This window comes from Cetorhinus maximus, chromosome 12, assembly GCF_964194155.1.
Source record: "Cetorhinus maximus chromosome 12, sCetMax3.hap1.1, whole genome shotgun sequence".
Taxonomy (NCBI): domain Eukaryota; kingdom Metazoa; phylum Chordata; class Chondrichthyes; order Lamniformes; family Cetorhinidae; genus Cetorhinus; species Cetorhinus maximus.
The window spans coordinates 90,359,045-90,378,875 of NC_135890.1; the positions used below are offsets into that span (position 1 = coordinate 90,359,045).

At 42.7% G+C, this 19,831-nt stretch overlaps 1 protein-coding gene across 3 annotated transcripts in view; it reads right to left on the minus strand.

Annotated features, from left to right (window-relative positions):
• Positions 1-19,831, minus strand: part of tpcn1 (two pore segment channel 1) — a 129,107-nt gene that overhangs the window by 66,790 nt on the left and 42,486 nt on the right. For all 3 annotated transcript variants that reach the window (XM_078554065.1, XM_078554064.1, XM_078554063.1), the window contains exons 4-6: positions 19,537-19,650; positions 8,753-8,883; positions 6,732-6,820 (exon numbers count right to left, since the gene is read on the minus strand). In XM_078554065.1, coding sequence (XP_078410191.1) covers positions 6,732-6,820; positions 8,753-8,883; positions 19,537-19,650 — 334 coding nt within the window. The remainder of the gene's footprint in view (positions 1-6,731; positions 6,821-8,752; positions 8,884-19,536; positions 19,651-19,831) is intronic.

A 19,831-nucleotide genomic window follows, 5' to 3' on the forward strand; every position in this document is an offset into this window, starting at 1 on the left:
GACAACCATGCTGTGAGTCACTTCCCCTGTTTCACAGTCCCCTGCCATGTCCTAATTACATCTCCTTGCTTTTGTAGGCACATCTGGGAAACAGCTGAGGGGATCCTTGGCCAGGTCCTCGATTCAAGTCCTGAAAAAAACTTGGAAGAAGAATCTGATGACACCCTAATCGCAGACCCGTCACAGCGCTCACCCACACCCTCCACCAGCACAGAGACGAACACCTCGATGGGATCTAGCTTTAGGGTAGCCTCGGGATCACAATCTGGTGAGCACGTCGCACTGTCTGGTTCACAGCAGATGGCGGCAGGGACTTCCCAGGTTTCCGGCACTCAGAGGACTGCTGGAGGCCAGGAATCTGCTGAGTCCGAGTCAGATGAGGAACCTCTGGACTCAGTCATATAGTTGCTGGGGCTGCAAAGACAAGCTCGGAAACATCAGGAAGGGATGTCCGCTGCATTCCTCAGATTGCAAGGCACGATGGAGGTGTCCGGCTGGCTTCAGTCTGAGGGTATAGCACTGGCACGCCAGAGGTCAACACTGGTAGGTTAGTGGTTGCCATGGAGATCTTGGTCCAGGACATCGGTGTCATTATAATGAAGGAGAAGACACCAGATTGTGTCTGGAAATATTGGACTTTAAAAATAAGACCAGAGTTTTTAAAAAAATACACACAAGCTACTGGCTGGGATGCTCCCTAAGAGGTAATGGAACCCACCCTGTTGCCAGACAAGGTACTTCTAAAGACATTCAGAAATTAATTGCTCCCTCTGGTAGAGACAATGGGACATATTGGGAGATGGGAATCATCTCATCAGGAAATCCTGTGAGCAATGCCCAGACAGATTTGTGAATTTGCTTCCCACTTGAAATATACAAAGGAGGGGTTAAAAGTGAGCTGAAAAACTGCCCTGGTTTCTATTGATGGGTGTTCCAAGAGAGAGCAAGTGCTGGAAGTTTGACTCAGAACTAACAGCCACGCACAGTACCCCTGAAAATCATCATTTTTGCAGGTGTCCCGATCTCTTATCTCTCTACTGAAGTCAACGCTACTGGAACCTCAAAACCGACTATTAGTCTACCGGAGCCAATCTACCGGCATCAATTCTACTGGAATCTCGAATCGCAACGCTCAATCACCTACTCACCACGATTCAAGGACTGTTCCACATACATTTAAAAAGTATATATTCATTTACTTCAAACTAAATTCTTACTTTTAACCTGTATGACCATATATGCATGTGTTTTATCCTTTTTTGACTTTAGTAGTTAATAAACCTACTCTTACCTTTAACTCAAGAAAGTCTGATCAAATCAGCTCCTTGAAACCCAGAACGATTGGGTCTGGGAAAAAGGTATCAACAAAAGAGATCCTTTTTAGTTTAAATATTATTGCGGCCAATAGAGGGGGGGAGAACTGAATAAAGACAGGGGGCCAGTTCATCCCTCCTCACCTGGGGCGTAACAACTTGGGGGTATCCCAGCGAGACGGTGACAAATTGAGGGGTCTCACCTAGATCAACAACTTTGGGGAACCGCACCTGGGGGTGGGTCATAACATCGGTCCTGCACTGCTGCACGGGCTGAACTCCATCGCTGATGCCATAGTTGGCTCCAGCAGTGTCAACGCGAGAGGGGTGCAGGGTAGTTCAATCTCAGTCCAGCTTCCCCACTCTTCAAAGAGTCAGCCGGGGCCCTCGGGCACCCATAGAGAAGGGGATCAGCAGTTGCACACCTTGGGGCCATCCACACAGGTGGCTCCGGGAGTGTACGGCACGTCCAAATCCCCTCTTCCTGTGACCCCGGCAGCTCCAGCTTCACAGGCCAAGGAGGGTGCCACTGCCACACAGCAGGACCCCAAAAGCAGGCCAGAGCCCCCAGGTCTCAGCCCTCCAGAGGACACCCGCCAAGGTCATCACAGATCTTGGCAGTCAGCAGGCTGCCTTCACCTCTGCTGTGGATGTCGGGGGAGCACCAAGGCATGGCGGCAAGGTTAGGAAGGTTAAGAAGATGTAGTTGCAGGGACTGGCACAGATGTTAATCACTTGCACTTAATATTCACTATTGTAAATCAACTCCCAAGGATGTTTCCTTGCCTATGGCTCCTTGTTATGATGAGCAGTGTTCGTGTCGCACAGATGTGAAGCCTTGGTTCCTGCACAAGATAAAGGCAGGTGTCTCAGTCCCGGGCCTCTTCCCTGTGCAGCGTGTAACCTTCAGGCCAAAGTGATGGACTGGCTCACATTCACTGGACACATTAGTGATGCCTGCACCTCGATGGTCCTTTTCATTGCTGCCAGAATGCCGTAGGCAGGCATCACAAAATTCCGTCATTCTCTCTGTGTGTTATCTGCACCTTTGAGGCGGGGCTGGCCCCCCCATCTCTTCAGCATCTGTGACCGGTGATACTGTGCTCCTGAAGGGGTCAGGTGCTGAAGGCTGACAAAGGATCAGGTGCATTTGAAGTTTCACAGCTGCGTCTCCATGATATGATCCTGGTCACAGAACGCTAGCAAGCTGGCCTCAGCCAGACAGGAGTCAGACATTCACAGAGGCAATATGAAGATCCATGGAGTGTCCTCACTGCATGTCATCATCATCCTGGAATCTAGCGACTATTAGGGCCTCCGCAGTGTCTCCACAACATGAGCCTGAGAACTGAGGGTATGTGCGCTTCCATCAGCTACACAGGAGTCAAACGTTCACAGATGTCAGGATGTGAGGATGTGAGGACTGTCCTAAGTCTCGTCATCATCCTCCATGAACCTTGCGGCTATGAGGGCCTCCCGAGCACACTGCCTCATCTGGCCGTTGCAATGACCTCATCGCCGGCATCCTTGCTGTCAAGGACCTCATCATCATCATCATCCCCTTCGACGCCCTCCTCAGTGGAGGATACGTGCATCTCCTACTCAGCCAGGTCCTCCTCTCCCGTTGCAGCGTAAGGTTGTTGAGCACGCAGCAAGTGACAATGATGCGCAACATCCCCTGGGGATAGTGTTGCAGCGCTCCACTGGGCCTATCGAAGCACCGGAACTTCATTTGAAAATGCCTATCATTTGCTTCACCAAAGTCCGGGTCGCGGCATGAGCCTCGTTATGCGTCGTTCTGCTGCAGTCTGACGCCGCCGCACGGGCGTCATCAGACATGTCCTGTGTGGGTAGCTCTTGTCTCTGAGAAGCCAACCCTGCAGCCTCTCTGGACCCTGGAAGATATCCAGAATCTGAGACTTTCTAAGGATGTAGGAATCATGGATGCTCCCTGGGGATCATGCGCAGACCTGTAGGGTGTGTTTGTAGTGGTCGCACATCAGTTGAACATTCAGCGAGTGGAAGCCCTTGTGTTTGATATAGTTGACTGCTTGTTGCCATGGAGATCTAAGCACCACATGAGTGTAGTCGATGGCACCCTGCACCTGTGGAAAATGAGAGATCTGCACAAATCCCAGCGCTCTTGCTTCCTGGATTTCCCGAACCCGGTTGAAATACACAAAGTTCTGTGCCTTTGCGAAGATAGTGTCCGTGACCTCCTGGATACACTCGTGCGTGGAGGCTTGCAAGATCCCGCACAGGTCACCTGAGGAGCCCTGGAAGGAGCCTCGAGCGTAAAAGTTGAGCGCCATGGTCACTTTCCCAGGCACTGACAGTGGATACCCTCCATGTCCCCGTGGCGCCAAATCCTGCAGCAGGTGGCATATGTGACCGACCAGTTTCCTAGATATGCCCAGTCTTTGGCAACACTGGTTCTCAGTCTTCTGTAGGAATGACAGGCACCGTCTATAGACCCTGGGTCTAACGAGGCACCTTCAAGCGATGGCTCGCTGTGGATTTTCAGCTGTGTGCGCAGCAAGCCCTGCCACCCCATCATCTTGAGGGAGGTGTTCTTCCCTTTACCAAACCAGGCGCCTTTGCTGCTCTCTTCTTCTTCTTCTCCTCTGGTCTCTGTAAGCCATGAGGCATACCGTTAAATCACCAGGCTCCATGATCCTGATGTTCTCCTCCTGCAGGTCAAAGAGAGACACATTTGAGTTAACATAGGTGTACTAAGAACCTCTCTTGGTTAAGTCTGAAGGCCCCTTCACGCATGGAGGAGAGTGCTGGCTACCACTTTCATGGCCAGTGTGTAGTGCGCTCTTTGGCTGTCCAAACTCTACCCACCTCCGCCCACTCCACTTGACCGATTGGCGTCTGTTTTGGCCATTGGACTGCATGCTGTGCTTTCAGCTCAGATGCAGGCATTCTCCTAACCTGCACTGCAAGGCTGTGCTGGTAGCTTTAATCCTGATGGATATTGATCCAAATCTTAATAAAGACATTGCAAGGGGCTGTGAGCACCTCCACTAGTGACAGCGCCATGGCCACATTTTGCAAGGGGATTGTATGACTTGCCCAGTTGGCCAACTGCTCTGCTGCCCCCCAAAACGCATTTAATTTGCAGTCTGCTTCCAAGGGGTGAAAAGTTCTGGAGCATTTGTGTTGTTTGAGTGGGCAGAAAGCTTCAGAGGCCCGACTCCAAGTATGTCAATAGAGCTGCAGCAGAACCGTCTCAGCTGCGGAAGAATGCTCACTTTTGACAAGCTTTTCAAGTGCATGGCCGCTTCCCTCACCCCTCCCCCGCCAACCCCCCCCCCCCCACCCCCCCCGGGCATGTGCTTGAGTAATTCCTTTAGTGTGTGCTGCCTTGCACTCCCACCACCAACCACCCGGCCTGACCTGCACTGGAGCCCTTTCCCAGGCACCGACTGGGAAAAAGCAACTGCCTGTGCCCCACGTGAATGCGTGGCACCTCTTGACGTCCTATGGGCGATGCTTGCAAGCACTGCGCAAGGTTGTGTGCACTCACCTTCGAGTTCAAGTTGTCAGGTGCATGCTATTTGAATGCAGACGTGAAGCATGCCGTTCTAAAGTCACGCCGATGTGGGCGGTAAATTTGACGTTCGGGGGATGATTGGGGTGAGCAGGGCTTATAATTATATGCAAATACATTAAAATACAGCGGCAAGAAACGCGGCCTACCATTGACGGAAGGAGCGGACGATCGCAAACTGGTTTCATGACAGCATAAAACTGATTTTTGGCCTTCTCGCCATATTGTGCACCCCCCGCCGCCTGCCATGGTGCTTGACGCCAACGGGGCCAGAAAATTCCAGCCATGGTGTTCAACATTAGGTGTGATTCTGCGATTGGATAGCACTTACTAAACAATCCTGACTGTGCTAAGAATTAAACCAACAACCAATTTAAGATTATCAGTCAAGCTCATAGTGTGGTTCACTTAGGTATGCTAAAAGCTACATATATTTACACATAGGGCCTTGTCCTTTGCAAACAGAGAGAACATGTCCACGCATTGTACCTTTTTCAACTAAACAAAAGCTTGGGGGGCAGCCATACCCTGATTCATACCCCATGGCAATGCCTTGACCAATCAGAGTCGATCTACCTGGTTTGAATTTAAACAAAAGCTTGGCAGTTAACTGTTCCATGGTGCATGCTCCATGGTAACATCTTTACCAATCAAAGTTCCCTTGCCAACAAATCAGCACTCTCTTCTCATGCAGTATAAATTGTTGTTCCCTTTGCGATTTGGTATTCTTGCGAACCTGTCCCGATGGGTGCAAGAAAAGAAGCTTCGACAGCATTTCTCTTTTTCAGCAATACTCAAATCTTATACTATATATTTAGGCTGAAAGTATCTCCTTATGATTTCATAACTCATTTCCTTTTCTTAGAAACCAAAAATTTGGTGTTTTCACTTGCACTAAAAGCTACCCCAATAAGATATACTACCAAGGTAACGCACTTGCATCCTGGAGTAGTTTCAATTCAGGAAGCATCAGCGGGATGGTACCAATTTATTTGCAATTGTTTGAATGGATGGACCACTACTGAATCCTCTAGCATACAACTGATTTTTTTTTTGTTAAAACAGGCTAGGAACTATATACGGCAGGAATATAAAGTGTAGGAGAAACACTGGTGTGCTATTGAATCCAAGCTAGATTATAAATACCTCAGTCAGCCTCTATCCCTAACCAGGAATCACATCAACTAACCTTCAATTATTTGGTTCACCATGCTTAAATTGTATTTGTTTAAATTTATGTATTAAAAAGATGTAAAAGAGACAAAGTTTTATTCTAGAATCTTGTGACTTTGGTGTATTGGGATCTGACACTGTAATCAGTATAATCTGAAAACTACTTTCACTCATGTTTATTGACTTACTTGAGATGTCATCATAATTTATTGGTCACTGACATAAGCATTAATAGATCTTAGACCCTTTCTTCACACCCTCACCAACCTTCCATTTCACATGTAGTATGTCCTCTGATTGAGATTTTAAAGTTTTAACATCTCACCTGATCCCAACCACTCATTTTTGGGAGTTGAGATTCAGCCCTTAGTTCTTCACAAAACCCAAAGTAGGTTGTCACTCAATGTCATTTACTTAATGCCTCCGGCGTCTCAATATTATTTTCGCTATTAAAAATGAGCTTCCCTACATATTTAAAGATTGTGTAATATTGATCATTTAATTATTTCATGATCTGTGCTTAATAATATTTTTCTAGCTCAAAAATCAAATAAATATCAGATAGATCAATTGTTCCCAATGCTTCAAATGAGAAACTCTAATATGTGTTTAAAATATATAAAGAACATATTTGGATAGGGTCCATGTAAAGTAAAGATAAATCATAAAATAAGTAGGCAAGAACTTACCCAAGATGGCAAAAATGACCATGAAGAAAAGTAGTAACGATAAAATGTCAATAAAAGGAGGAAGTGACTGGAAAATCTGACGCAAATTTCTGGGAATTCAGAAAACAAAACATAATTAGAACTAACTTTTCATGGATAGGTGTTAATTTTAAATGAGGGTTTTGTTAAAATCCATAGGGGGGGCGGTCAACTAGTTTAAAAAAATCGATTTGGCCTTATACTGGTTTTGTTAAAAATATATGGAACCATGCATATTTTTTTATTTATGATAGAGAGGTAATATTGTTGCAGTGAGAATTTAAAGAATTTATTCTTTCAATTTCTTAAAATTTCCCCCTTCTGGCCTCTGCCTCAGTGACTAACTTAAAGCTTCTGAATTTTCAACCCAATTAGGAAGAGTGTAAGAATTTTAAGTATTACTTGTAGTAAAACAGAAATGTTGAAATTAGCTTTCATTTTTATATAAAAGAAATTGTAATAACATTCAAGTCAGTGGACAAAAAAAGAGTTTTGTATTTTGTAAACTTAAAAATTACTATATAGATGTACAATGCAATTTTGACACAACAATTAGGGTTCACACCAGATCAAAGCTGTTCATTCATTAAATTTACTCAGGCCAGGACTTTACGGCCCCGCCGCAGCGTGTCTCCCCCGGCAGATGCGGCGAGCCATTTAAATCTCCATTCAGTTCGATGGGACCGTAATATCCTGCAGGCAGGAGATGCTGTAAAATCCTGGCCTAAGTTTCACTAAAAGTTCGTTAAACAGATCTATGTGCCACTTCATTAAATCACTCCAACATTAATGATTGAAAACAGCTAAAGTTATCAAACTATATCTACAAATCAAAGTGAAATAAAATGGAACATTGTTACAAGTAGAACAAAATATGTGTATTTATCTTACTCCACCTGGTTCACTAGCCTACAGTTCGACATAAATCTACCAGAAGCCCTATAGGTCTGAATAGATTTATAATATATTAAAAAATATTCTATTCACTTATCTTCTTTCATTATAAATTCCTATCTACAAATTTATAATAGAAATCCTTAATGTCAACTGTAATGATATCCTTCCACCAGGCGCAGAAACGTAGTTTCTTTTTTTAATTCTTTAAGGGATGTGGGATGCTGCTGACAAGGCCAGCATTTGTTGCCCATCCCTAATTGTCCTTGAACTGAGTGGCTTGCTGGGCCATTTCAGAGGGCAATTAAGAGTCAGCCACATGGCGGTGAGTCTGAAGTCACATGTAGGCCAGACCAGGTAAGGATGACAGATTTCTTTCTCTAAAGGACATGAGTGAGCCAGATGGGTTTTTACAACCATTGGTGATAGTTTCACGGTCACCATTACTGAGGCTAGCTTACAATTCCACATTTTTAAAATTTAATTAAATTTGAATTCCACCAGCTGCCATGGTGGGATTTGAACCCATGTCAACAGAACTCTGGATCGCCAGTCAGTGACATTACCACTAGTTACGTCCCCTCACCAGTATAAAAAAAAACAGAATATATGACCTTAAAATGGGGACTGAATTATATCAGTGTGCCCTGGTCCATTTATCCCCTAACCACTATCACATTTCACCTGAAGACTGACTAATACAAATTATGCTTATTTATATGTAGACATAAAAAGGAATGACTCGGGAATAAAGCACATTTGTAATCATTGACATTCTCACATTTTGTTCTAATCAACTATAGTAGAACAGAGCCACTGGTGTTTTCCAAATATTCATCCATGTGAAATCAAGAGATAACATTTATTTAATTAAAATCAATTATTCAAAAGAAACAGAATACTGCTCAATGAGAATTTTAGGAAGTGCTAGGACATGGTGGATGTGAAACCCTGATTAGAATACTTGTGTGCTGAAACTGTCAGTTAAAGATCTGCATTCTCAGTTCATGCTGGAATTCAGTAACAATTTGCTGATCCATGCTTTTTTGACATACCTAGTATTTACAGAAATCTTGGCAAAGAAATGACACTAATTGCTGTAGATTTACCTTCTCACTGCACCACAATATCTGCAGTCTACCAGGAAGATTGGGCGCAAAGCTCGAGTCACCCGGACATGTGAGGTTTGCCTGATTAATACCACAATGACTTCTATAAACTGTACAAACAAAACTGCACTCTGCAAAAGTACCAGAAAGGGAATAAGGTTAAACTTCTTAGTGTGTTAAAAGCATTTAATGAATAACTACTTCTAAAATGATATAAACGTTGTCTTAACAAAACAGACTCCATTCCCTAATGTAGAATTCAAGTGTAGTGACATGCATGATGAAGTATACACGTGGAATCTACTTTTTTTAAAAAAGATAAAATATGGAATGCAAAGAAAGGTTTAAGAGTTGGGCTCTGAATTGCTTTGCAAATATAGCCAATCTCCCGCTGAAGTTATGGCAAGAAATTGGAGTAACTTGATGGAAATGGAGGGCCGCAGGGCCAGAAATTGCTGGGCAGTTGCACCATTAGAATGATGTACTAATGCTGCATGTCATTAACTACTGCGTTAAACAAAAAACCATCAATTTATAGAATAGAAAAGATATGCTGAGAGATCCAATCTTCTGCAAATTGCTGGCCAATTTGTGCCTCTCCACTCTCACTGTGAAGTTCCCCATTGAACTTAATGCCAATCGTGAAATTGAAAGAGTTATGTTATTATTATGAATTTTTCTCCACTTGGGATAGTATTCATTGCTATAGAGGATCTTGACAATGGCATGATTTTTGACCCTCTTTTAACTCTCAGCCTCGAAGGCCCATAGAGGGACCAGTGAAGCTGTGGAGTTTCACTCCAGCAGGTACTAAATTGTTATTCTAATGTTATCTATTCCTCTTTTCTGTCTTGGTGGTCTTTTTGTGCCAGTATTGTCATCTACATTTCTGTAAATATGGGAAAGTAATTACTTTCACGACAAAAGTTGATTTGACACTCAGACAAGGGTCACTCATTCAAATACAAATTAGATGGATTTATTTTATACTGTTTCTTAAAACTTATATGAATCATCTGAGATATGGCACATGATAAATATAGCATGTTTAGAGGGGGAAATTACTTTTAACTTGTTCACCAAACTCGCCACTACTGGGTTTGTCTCACATAATTTTTGGGTCTTTTGTGGATTAATTGAAAGTGATTGAATATTTGCTACGATTAATCAATAACTTCATTATTCTTGTGCCATGCAACTACCAGAATGGCGAACTAGATGGATCTTGGCCTTTTCTCATCTAGCAATTCCTATGTTCCTAAGTAAGCCATGCAATATGGCATGTTAGATGCTGTACTGATGCATCTTGGTCATGATGGACAGAGCCACTGGTTCAACACTTCTTAAGTTTCTACATTTTACACTTCTACCCTGCCTTTATTCATAAACTACTCAAAGGTAATATAACAATTCCCGGAAACAATTGCATTCCTCTTATTCTGCCCGTTTTAAAAATTATTTTCTTACTTCTCCTTCCTGTAACTTTTCCCCTCCATTTCAATTCTCTTTTTCCTGCGTCAATATTGCATTTGGCTCTAACTGACTCCATTTCTGTCTCTATCTGTCACTCTGTTTCTTTCTCTATCATTTTCTTTCATTGGTCAGAGAGTTAAGCCATTGGCAGACCGCTCATGAGGTTCCAGATGCGACATTCACATCACTACAACTTTATTGGATCAGGAGTTTCAACAATTTGTGCTGCCAATCTACCGAATTGTCAATGGTGAGATAATTGTCCAGCTAAGGTTGCTTGCTACTAAATCCTCCATTGTGTCAATTTCTGCCCCATATTGTTTAACTGTCTTGTATTTCATCTGTCCTCCTCCTGAGGGTTAACAACTGTCTCTTCTTACCAAATATGGCCTTTTTCATTGCGATGCATCTTCGATCTGCAAATATTATGCTTCTTAAGCACTAGAATTCTTGCACTTCTAGTTCTCTTCCTTTTATGAATATATCTTCGTGATTTTGAGATATGCATCACTTCGGAATCAAAGTGAATATTGACAAAACCAGAATTTATGCTTGCTGTTAGTAATCTAGCTACTAGTTCTTGTAATCCTTCTTCTATGCTTGCTACAAGTGCTTTGTTATCTACAAATCTAACTGATGCTATATCATTCTCCCCCCTCAAATCTTAATACCAGATTCTGTGTCTTCAGAAGCTCCATTAATCATTGCTTCTCTCCATTGGCATTGAAGAGGACTGGTAATAAACAACAAACTTGGCTAACTCCCCTTCCAGTTACACATGGTTTCGACTCCTCATTGGCTACTCTCACTGCTTATCCCATGTACAGATTTGATGTTCCAAGCTCGTTCCCATGTTTTTAATCAACTCTGTATGTATTTCATCTATTCCAACTGCCTTTCCAGTTTTTATCTCATTTATTGCTGCTCTTATCTCACTCTCTATTTCTGGTCCAGATGTCAACATTACTATCTTCTTCTAGCTCAATCACTTCAGGTTTTCCTTTTTTGCACATAGCTCTTCAATATGCTCCTTCCAACTTTTTCTTATTTCATCAGGGTTTGTTAATAAAACATCTTCCTTGTTATCTACTGCCGTTGTTTTCAGTCCTTTATGCTGAGTGCCACTAATATCTTTTGGCTTTGCATACATAAGGTCTACCCTTCCTAGTCGATCTAATTCTTCGAGTATATCACACTGCTCTTTTAACCATTTTAATCCTGCCTTTTCCGTTTCTCTTAACTCATAATTCAAGTGTCTGTATTTCAGCTTGCCTTCTTCAGTATTGATATTCTTCCATTTTCTCCTTTCTTCCATCTTTTGCAATAATGCAGTCATAACCCATGGTGTCTTGATCCTTTTTACTCTTAAAAGCCCTTTGCTGTTTGCCCCTCCTTTCTTGACAGATTCTTTGTGTTTCCTTTGCTCATTCGTGTTGGTGGTATCCTTGGCCGAAATTTTCCAGCCCCCCGCGGCGAGACCGGCGAGCCACTGAAGTTTCCATTCAGCGGGACTGGCAGATCACATCAGCATGAGAGGCTGGAAAATTCCAGTCCTTGCCTTTTTTAGCTATTGTTTTGTTTACTTCATTTCCAAATTCTTTATTTGCTTCTTTCAGCCTCTCTCTAGGTTCCACTGTTTTCTGCGTATTCCATGTTGGATTTCCTTCAGTAAGGGTACTGTTTTTGTTTTCACAAGATTGTGATCGGTGTCTGTGTTGGCTCCTGGCTGAGCCTTTGAGTACTTAACACTATTCCTGTATCTTTGTCTCACCATTATATAATCCAGTTGAAATCTTCTTGTATTGCCAAATATTTTCCACTATGCTGTATGGGAAAGGGCTGGGGCTCTGACTAATGACATCACCTGTGTGGGGAAGGGCCCAGGATTCTATTGCTGCTGTAGGCATCATCAGGACTTCAGTACGTAAATGTTATAAGAAGCTGTTGGGGGTAGGAGGGCCAGGGCCCAGGATAAGGCATTGTCTTTGTGGGGGCTGGACATGACATCCTGCCGCAATGGGTGGTTGGGGGTTGGGGGTAGGGGCATGATTACTATGTCGAAGGAGCTGTAGGGCAACTGGAGGCCTAGGTGAGTGAAACATGTGATCCAATAATGGGGACTGGGGGCTTTGAGTGAGTAGGAGAACCAGCATTGCAACTGGGCTAAGCACATGCTGAAATGTTGGCCAAACTGTCAGGCGGTTTATGTGGCTATAGATGGTCGACAGAATGCAGTAGGAGCTGATAGCAGTAGCACCTGACAAGTTGGACGGGTGAAGTCTGCGACGGGTATCACTGTATCTCAGTACTACCTGTTGCAATGGCCGAGTTGTCGGCGATTAAACCAACAGCACAGTGGAAGGCAATGGCGAACCACCACTGGAAATAGCCAAGAAAACGGCTCAGGATGGCATCAGCACAAATAAATACCAACAACATAATCAGGAAATTCTGTCAAAGGACAGGTGAGGTTGCGCTCGGCAAGGGAAGGAGTAAGGCCTCTCATGTTGCCATCCAGTGAAATCCTCTTATATACAAACCTGGTAATATTAAAAGAATAGAAATGTGGAATGTATGAACAATGAATGGAAAGGAAAACTAAAGAACCTAAAACAAGAAATGTAAAAGGAGAAATTAAACATCCTAGGGTTATGTGAAGTATGATGGACAGGAGAAGGTGACTTCATAAGTGATGAAGTGAGAATGATATACTCTGGAGAAGAAAAGGAATGATAGGCAATGAAGCTGCCATGTGTGTGAATGAGGTGATTCAGATAGGCTGATGCTAGTGAAATTAAAGGGGAAACCAGTGGACATTATTAGATATGCCCAAAATCGAACATCCAGACGAGGAAGTTGATGAAACGTATGATAGAATTGAAAAACTAATTGAACACGAGTGGGAAGAGCTGTGATTGTTATGGGAGATTGGGATAGCATTGTTGGAGAAGGAAGAGACAAGGTAGAAGTAGGACCATGAGGTCTTTAAGCTATTATTTACAGCAAAAACTATTATGTTTGTATTTGGAAACATTTTAAAATACAATGTTAACTCTCTAAATGCATAGAGATGGAAGCTTAGTCTGAAACTGAAAAAAAATTCCACTCTTTACTAACTGTACCTAGTTACTGTAAAACAACTGAAAGTTCACCAAATGTGAATTTGTAACACACATATACAAGAGTATGTATTAAAAATGCAAAGTCCCAACCACTACTGCTGCCTGTCTGCAAAGTGGTGACCATTTAAATGGCATGCAATGTATTTGTAGAACAGGATGTTAAAAATACTCCAGCTAGCAGTCCTTAATTAAGGCAAAGTCAAGTGGAGCATTGAAAAGGGTGATGCTTGAGGGGAGAGCATTGAAAATGGCAGTCCCTGAGCCGCACTGGAGAAAAATCATAAGGTGGCATCACAGCATAAGGAGGGGAAAAAACACATAAAAAATTACTTGATCTAGTTTAAGTTAAAAGAAAATTAAGGAAAAGATATGTTTTAAATATATAAACATTAATTAATTAAATAAATAAAACAATGTCAGATAGGGATGGCGGTGCAGAGAGTGTACTGCAGCTGCAACACAAGAGTTTGCGAAAGCATTGAGAGCCCAGACAACCACATCTGCAGTAAATGTCTGCATCTCGAGAGACTTCAATAGGGGATGGTAAGGTCTCTGTAGCTGCGACCAAAAGTTGAGTCACATGTCCGTTGCTGGGGTTAAGGGCATCTCCTCAGGGCAGGGCTGGAGAAGAACTTGGAGAGGGAAGGGGAAGATCCAGTTGTCATGGACCATGAAGGAACCAACAACACAGGTTGAACTAGGAATGCTGAAAGACTTGTGAGGACTCATGTTTGAAATTAAAACACAAAGGGCTAAATTTCACAGTGGGGGGCATATTGATCCAGGGTTCCAGGAAAAAATTTAATAGATTCTGGAGCCAGGTAAGTCCAGGGCTTGGGGGTGGCGGTGGGGAAGGTGGAATCAGGCAGCCTAGGGAAGGGGAATGAGGAGGTGGATTTTGGAGGCCAAGCGGGGAAGAACAAAGGTGGGGTAACATCATGGGGGGTGGGGTAACATCATGGGAGTGGGGTGCCCCTGATGCACATAGGGCACCCCCAAATCCTGAGCCCCCTTCCTTCCCAAAATTTTTTTCAAAGCAGCCTGCCCACCAACCGTTTTACAGCTTGGGCAGTGTTAGATATGGGTCAATTGGTTTGGTAACAACCTCAATTGCCCATTAATTATTTATTTAAAAATGGCAGACAGGTTGCCAATTTCAGGAGGGTGCAGGGGGGGTGTGATGGAGACAGTAAAATCCAGCCCAAAATCTCCTGAGCCACGCACAAATTTCTTTAAATTTCATTCATGGGGTGGTCACTAGCTAGGCCAGCATTTATTGCCCATCCCTAATTGCCCTTGAGAACTGAGTGGCCTAGTAAGGCCATTTGACCACAGCAATGTGGGTCTGGAGTTACATGTAGGCCAGACCAGGTAAGAAGGGCAGATTTCCTTCCCTAAAGAAGCAGATAGGTTTTTAGGACAATCATTTCATGGTCCTTTAGACTTATAATTCCAGATTTTTTATTGAATTCAAATTTCACCATCTGCCATGGTGGGATTCAAACCCGGGTCCCCAGAACATTACCCTGGGTCTCGGGATTACTAGTCCAGTGACAATACTACTAAGCCACAGCCTCCCCCCCATTTGCATTGGGACAAACAAGAAAGAAGGTTAAATGCATGGGTGAAAGAGTGGCGTGAAAGACAGGAGGCAGGGGCTTTGATTCCTGGAACACTGACATCAGTACTGGCAAAGGACAGAGCTGTACAGTTGGCAGGAGGGACTTACGTCCCTGGGTCTTTCATCCTACAGAAGGCCCACAGCTATGCAGTTAAGTACCTGAATGGCACTTAATATGACAGGCCTTCCCTAAAAGAGGCAACGTAGAGTTCTTGCCAACTCTAGCCAGCGGGCGAGACATTGTCACCTCCATTAAATACTGCGTGTAGAATCAGTTGGGTAGAGCTAAGAAACAAAGGACAGAAAACATTGGTGGCAGTAGCTTATAGGTCCCCAGCAGTGGTTGCAGTGTAGGCAGAGTATAAATCAGAACATTAGAGGTGCATGTTACTAGGATCATACAGTAATCGTGGGGACTTTAATCTTCATACAGACTTGGCAAACCAGATTTGCAGTAATAGCAAGGACGAGAGTTAAGTTTTAAAAAAAGTATTCATTCATGGAATGTGCGCATCACTGGCAAGGTCAGCATTTATTGCCCATTCCTAATTGCACTTGAGAAGGTGGTGGTGAGCTGCATTTTTGAACCGCTGAAGTCTATGTGATGTAGGTAAACCAACAGTGCTGTTAGTAGGGAGTTCCAGGATTTTGACCCAGCAACAATAAAGGAACAGTGATATAATTCCAAGTCAGGATGGTGAGTGGCTTGGAGGGGAACTCCCAGGTGGTGGTGTTCACATGTGTCTGCTGGCCTCATCCTTCTAGATGGTAGTGGTCGTGGGTTTGAAGGCAGTCTAAGGAGCCTTGGTGAGTTCCTGTAATGCTTCTTGTAGATGGTTCACACTGCTGCCACTGTGAGTAGAAGGTGGAGGGAGTGAATGTTTGTGAAAGGGGTGCCAATCAAGCCGACTGCTTTGTCCTAGATGGCATCAAGCTTCTTGAGTGTTGTGGGAGCTGCACTCAGCCAGGCAAGTGGAGAGTATTCCATCACACTCCTGACTTCTGCCTTGTAGATGGTGGACAGGTTTTGGAAATTTGGTGAGTTACTCGCTGCAGAATTCCTAGCCTCTAACCTGCTCTTGTAGCCACAGTACTTATATGGCTAGTCCAGTTCAGTTTCAGGTCAATGGTATCCACCAGCATGTTGCTAGTGAGTGATTCATCAATGGCAGTGCCATTGAATGTCAAGGAACAATGGTTAGATTTTCTTTTTTGGAGATGGTCAATGTCTGGCACTTGTGTGGTGTGAATATTACTTGCCACTTGTCAGCCCAAGCCTGGATATTGTCCAGGTAGTGCTGCATCTGGACATGGACTGCTTCAAGGTATTTTTCAAGATCAGCATGTCAAGAAACCAACGAGTGAACAGGCTATCTTAAATTCAATCTTGTACAGTGAGGCAAGGTTAATTAATAACTTTGTAGTAAAGGAGCCCCTGGGTTAAAAGTATCATAATATGACAGAATTTTATGCTGAGTTTGAGGGCGATTTAGTATGGTATATAAGCAATGACAAACATTTAAAAAGTAAATTCATAATCCGCAATGAATACATTTTCCCTTGAGGAATTTAAAGAAAATAGTATTAGTAAAGAAATTGGAGAATAATAATATTGGAAAAGTTAAATGGGACTAAAAGCTAACAATTACCCTGGATCTGATGGCCCACATCTTAGGGTTTTAAAAGAAATGGCTACAGAGACAGTGAACACATTGGCTTTGATGAAGGCACGAGAGAGGATGCAGAAAAGAGTTACAAGAATGGTTCCAAGAATGGGGGATTTCTGTTATGAAGATAGATTGGAGAAGCTGGGGCTGTTCTATTTCACGGATTCATAGAATTGTTACAGCACAGGAGACCATTCAGCCCATCATGTCTGCACCAGTTCTCTGCCTAGCAATTTACCCAATCTCCTTAGAGACGGTTGAGAGGAGATTTGATAAAGATGTTCAAAATCATGAGGGGTCTGGACAGATAGAAACTGTTCCCACTGCTGGAAAGTTCAAGAACCAGAGGATGCCGAATTAAGGTAACTGGCAAAGGCAACATGAGGAAAAGCCTTTTTAACACAACGGGCATTTAGCATCTGGAAAACACTGCCTGAGTATGGTGGGGGCAGATCCAATTGTAGATTTCTAAACAGTATTGGATAATTACCTGAGGAGAAAAAGTTTGCAGGGCTACAGGGAAAAAGGTGGTGGAATGGAATTAGATGAGGTGCTCTTGAAGAGGGCTGGTATGGCACAATAGGCTGAATAGCTTCCTTCTCTGCTGTAACCATTGTATGATCCCATTATTCTATTCTATGAACTTCCAGAATTCCTTAGAACGACCCAATGGATTGGAAGGTAGCAAACATAACCTCACATTTCAAGAGAGGAGGGAGAAAACAGGGAACTACAGGCCAGTTAGCCTGACATCAGTAGCAGAGAAAATGCTAGAATTTATTATTTGGAATGTGCTAACAGGGCACTTAAAGACATCAAAGTGTGATTGAGTAGAGTCAACACAGATTTATGAAAGTCAAATAGTGTTTGACAAAATAAGTTTTTTGAGGTGTAACTAGCTGAGTAGATAAGAGGGAACTTGTGAATGTGGTGCATTTGGATTTTCAAAAATTTGGATTTTCAAACTGGTACAGCAAGAAATTAGAGAAGTAAATGGTATGTTAGCCTTTGTATTTCTAAATATATAAACAGCAGGAGGATATCTAAGGAAAGAGTAGGGGCACCTCAATATCAAAAGGTAACCTTTGTGTGGAGGTACAAGATATGGGCATGGTGTTCTTAATGGAAACTTGGCGTCTGTTTTCACAAAAGATAAGGATGAAGCAGACATTATTGTTAGGAAGGAGGAGTGTGAAATATTGGATGAGTTAAGCAAAGTGAAGGAGAAGAGATTAAGATGTTTAGCATTCTTGAAAGCAGATACGTCACCAGCCCCAGGTGAAATGTATCCCAGGCTGCAAAGGAAAGGAAGGGAAGAAATAGTAGAGGCTCTGGCCATCATTTTCCAAACCCTTCTGGCTCCAGGCATGGTCTAGAGGACTGCTAACATTGTAGCACTGTTAAAAAGGGACAAAGGGATAGCCTGAATAATTACAGACCAGTCAGCCTTACCTGGGTGTTGGTCAAATTACTGAGTGACGGTATAAATTATCATTTAGAAGGGCATGGATTAATCAAGGACAGTCAGCATGGATTTGTTCAGTTGAGTAACATGATGGAAATTTCTGAGGAAGTTACAAGGAGGGTCAATGTGGGTAGTATGTTTGATGTAGTCTATATGGATTATAACAAGGTTATTGACGAAGTCCCACATGTCAGAATAACAGTAAATTTAAAGCTCATGGGATCCAAGGAAAAGCAGCATGTTGGACCAAAATTGGTTCAGTGGCAGGGAGCAAAGGGCGTTTTTGTGATTGGAAAGCTGTTTCCAACAGGGTTTCAAGGGCTTAGTATTAGCTCTCTTGCTGTTCATGGAATATACCAATGATTTAGATTAAAATGTAGGGGACATGATTAAAAAGTTTGCAGCTGACAGGAAAATTGGCCATGTGGTTGATGGTGAGGAAGAAAGCTGTACGTTGGAGGAAGATATCAATGGACTGGTTAGGTGGGCAGGAAAGTGGTAAATGAACTACAACTCAGACAAATGTGAGGTAATGCCTTTGGGAGGACAAAAAGACAAGAGAATATGAAACAAATTTTAGGATTTTGAAAAGTGTAGAGGAACAACGGGACTTTGAAGTGTATTTCTACAGATCCCTGAAGGTAGCAGGACAGGTAGACAATATGGTCAAGATGGCATACAGGATACTTTCCTTTATTGGTTGAGGCCTAAAGTAAAAGAGCAGAGAAATCATGCTAAATTTGTATAAAACACTAGTTAGACCACAGCTAGAAGACTGCATAAAGTTCTGGTCACCAGATTACAAGACGGATGCGATCACATAGAGACGGTACAGAAAAGATTCACAAGGATGTTGCCAGGAATGGAGAATTTTAACCATGAGGAAAGACTGGATTGGCTAGGTTTATTTTCTTTGGATCAAAGGAGGCTAAAGGGAGGCTTAATTGAATGGTATAAAATTATGAGGGGCCTAGATAAAGTAGACAAGAAGGTCCTCTTACTGTTAGTAGCGAGACCAATGATATGGGGCCGTAGATTTAAAGTAATTGGTCGAAGGATCAGTGGGGAATTCAGGAGGAATTTTTTTCACCCATAGGGTGGTGGAGGTCTAGAACCCACTGCTTGTAAGGGTTATAAAGACAGAAATGCTCATCACATTTAAAAAATACCTGGATATGCACTTGAGGTGCATTAACCTATAGATACTTGGACTAAGAGTTAGAAACTGGGAATTAGGCTGCATAGCTCTTCTGCTTGCACAGGCACAGGGGCTTCTTTCTGTGTTGCAAATCTTTCTACATTTCTACTACAAAGGAATTGGACTCTAATGGCATAGAAGTCTTACTGTAATTATACAGGGCTACTCCTGTTCCTACTTCTTATTTTGTGTTGCCTTTACTTCTCATAAATTGTTAATATACATTAAAAACACTTACTTTCAGCATAGTTCTTTTGTGCCTAATAAAGGTCTGAAAGCCCAACCACCTCATCTTCATACCAAGTTCAAACACCACTGTGACAAGTGCAAACAATTCCAGTGTGGCATGCACCTAAACAAGTTTAAAATAAAAAAAAACTTTAAACAAAAAAGACTGCAAAATAGTTAAACAGTGTCAGATATAGAGAGAGATATATATATATATATATAGATATATAATGTGCACATATATATTATCAAGTACCAGTTTCTTGATAGAGAGAAAATAAAGGAGATACTTCAAGGTTAATAGG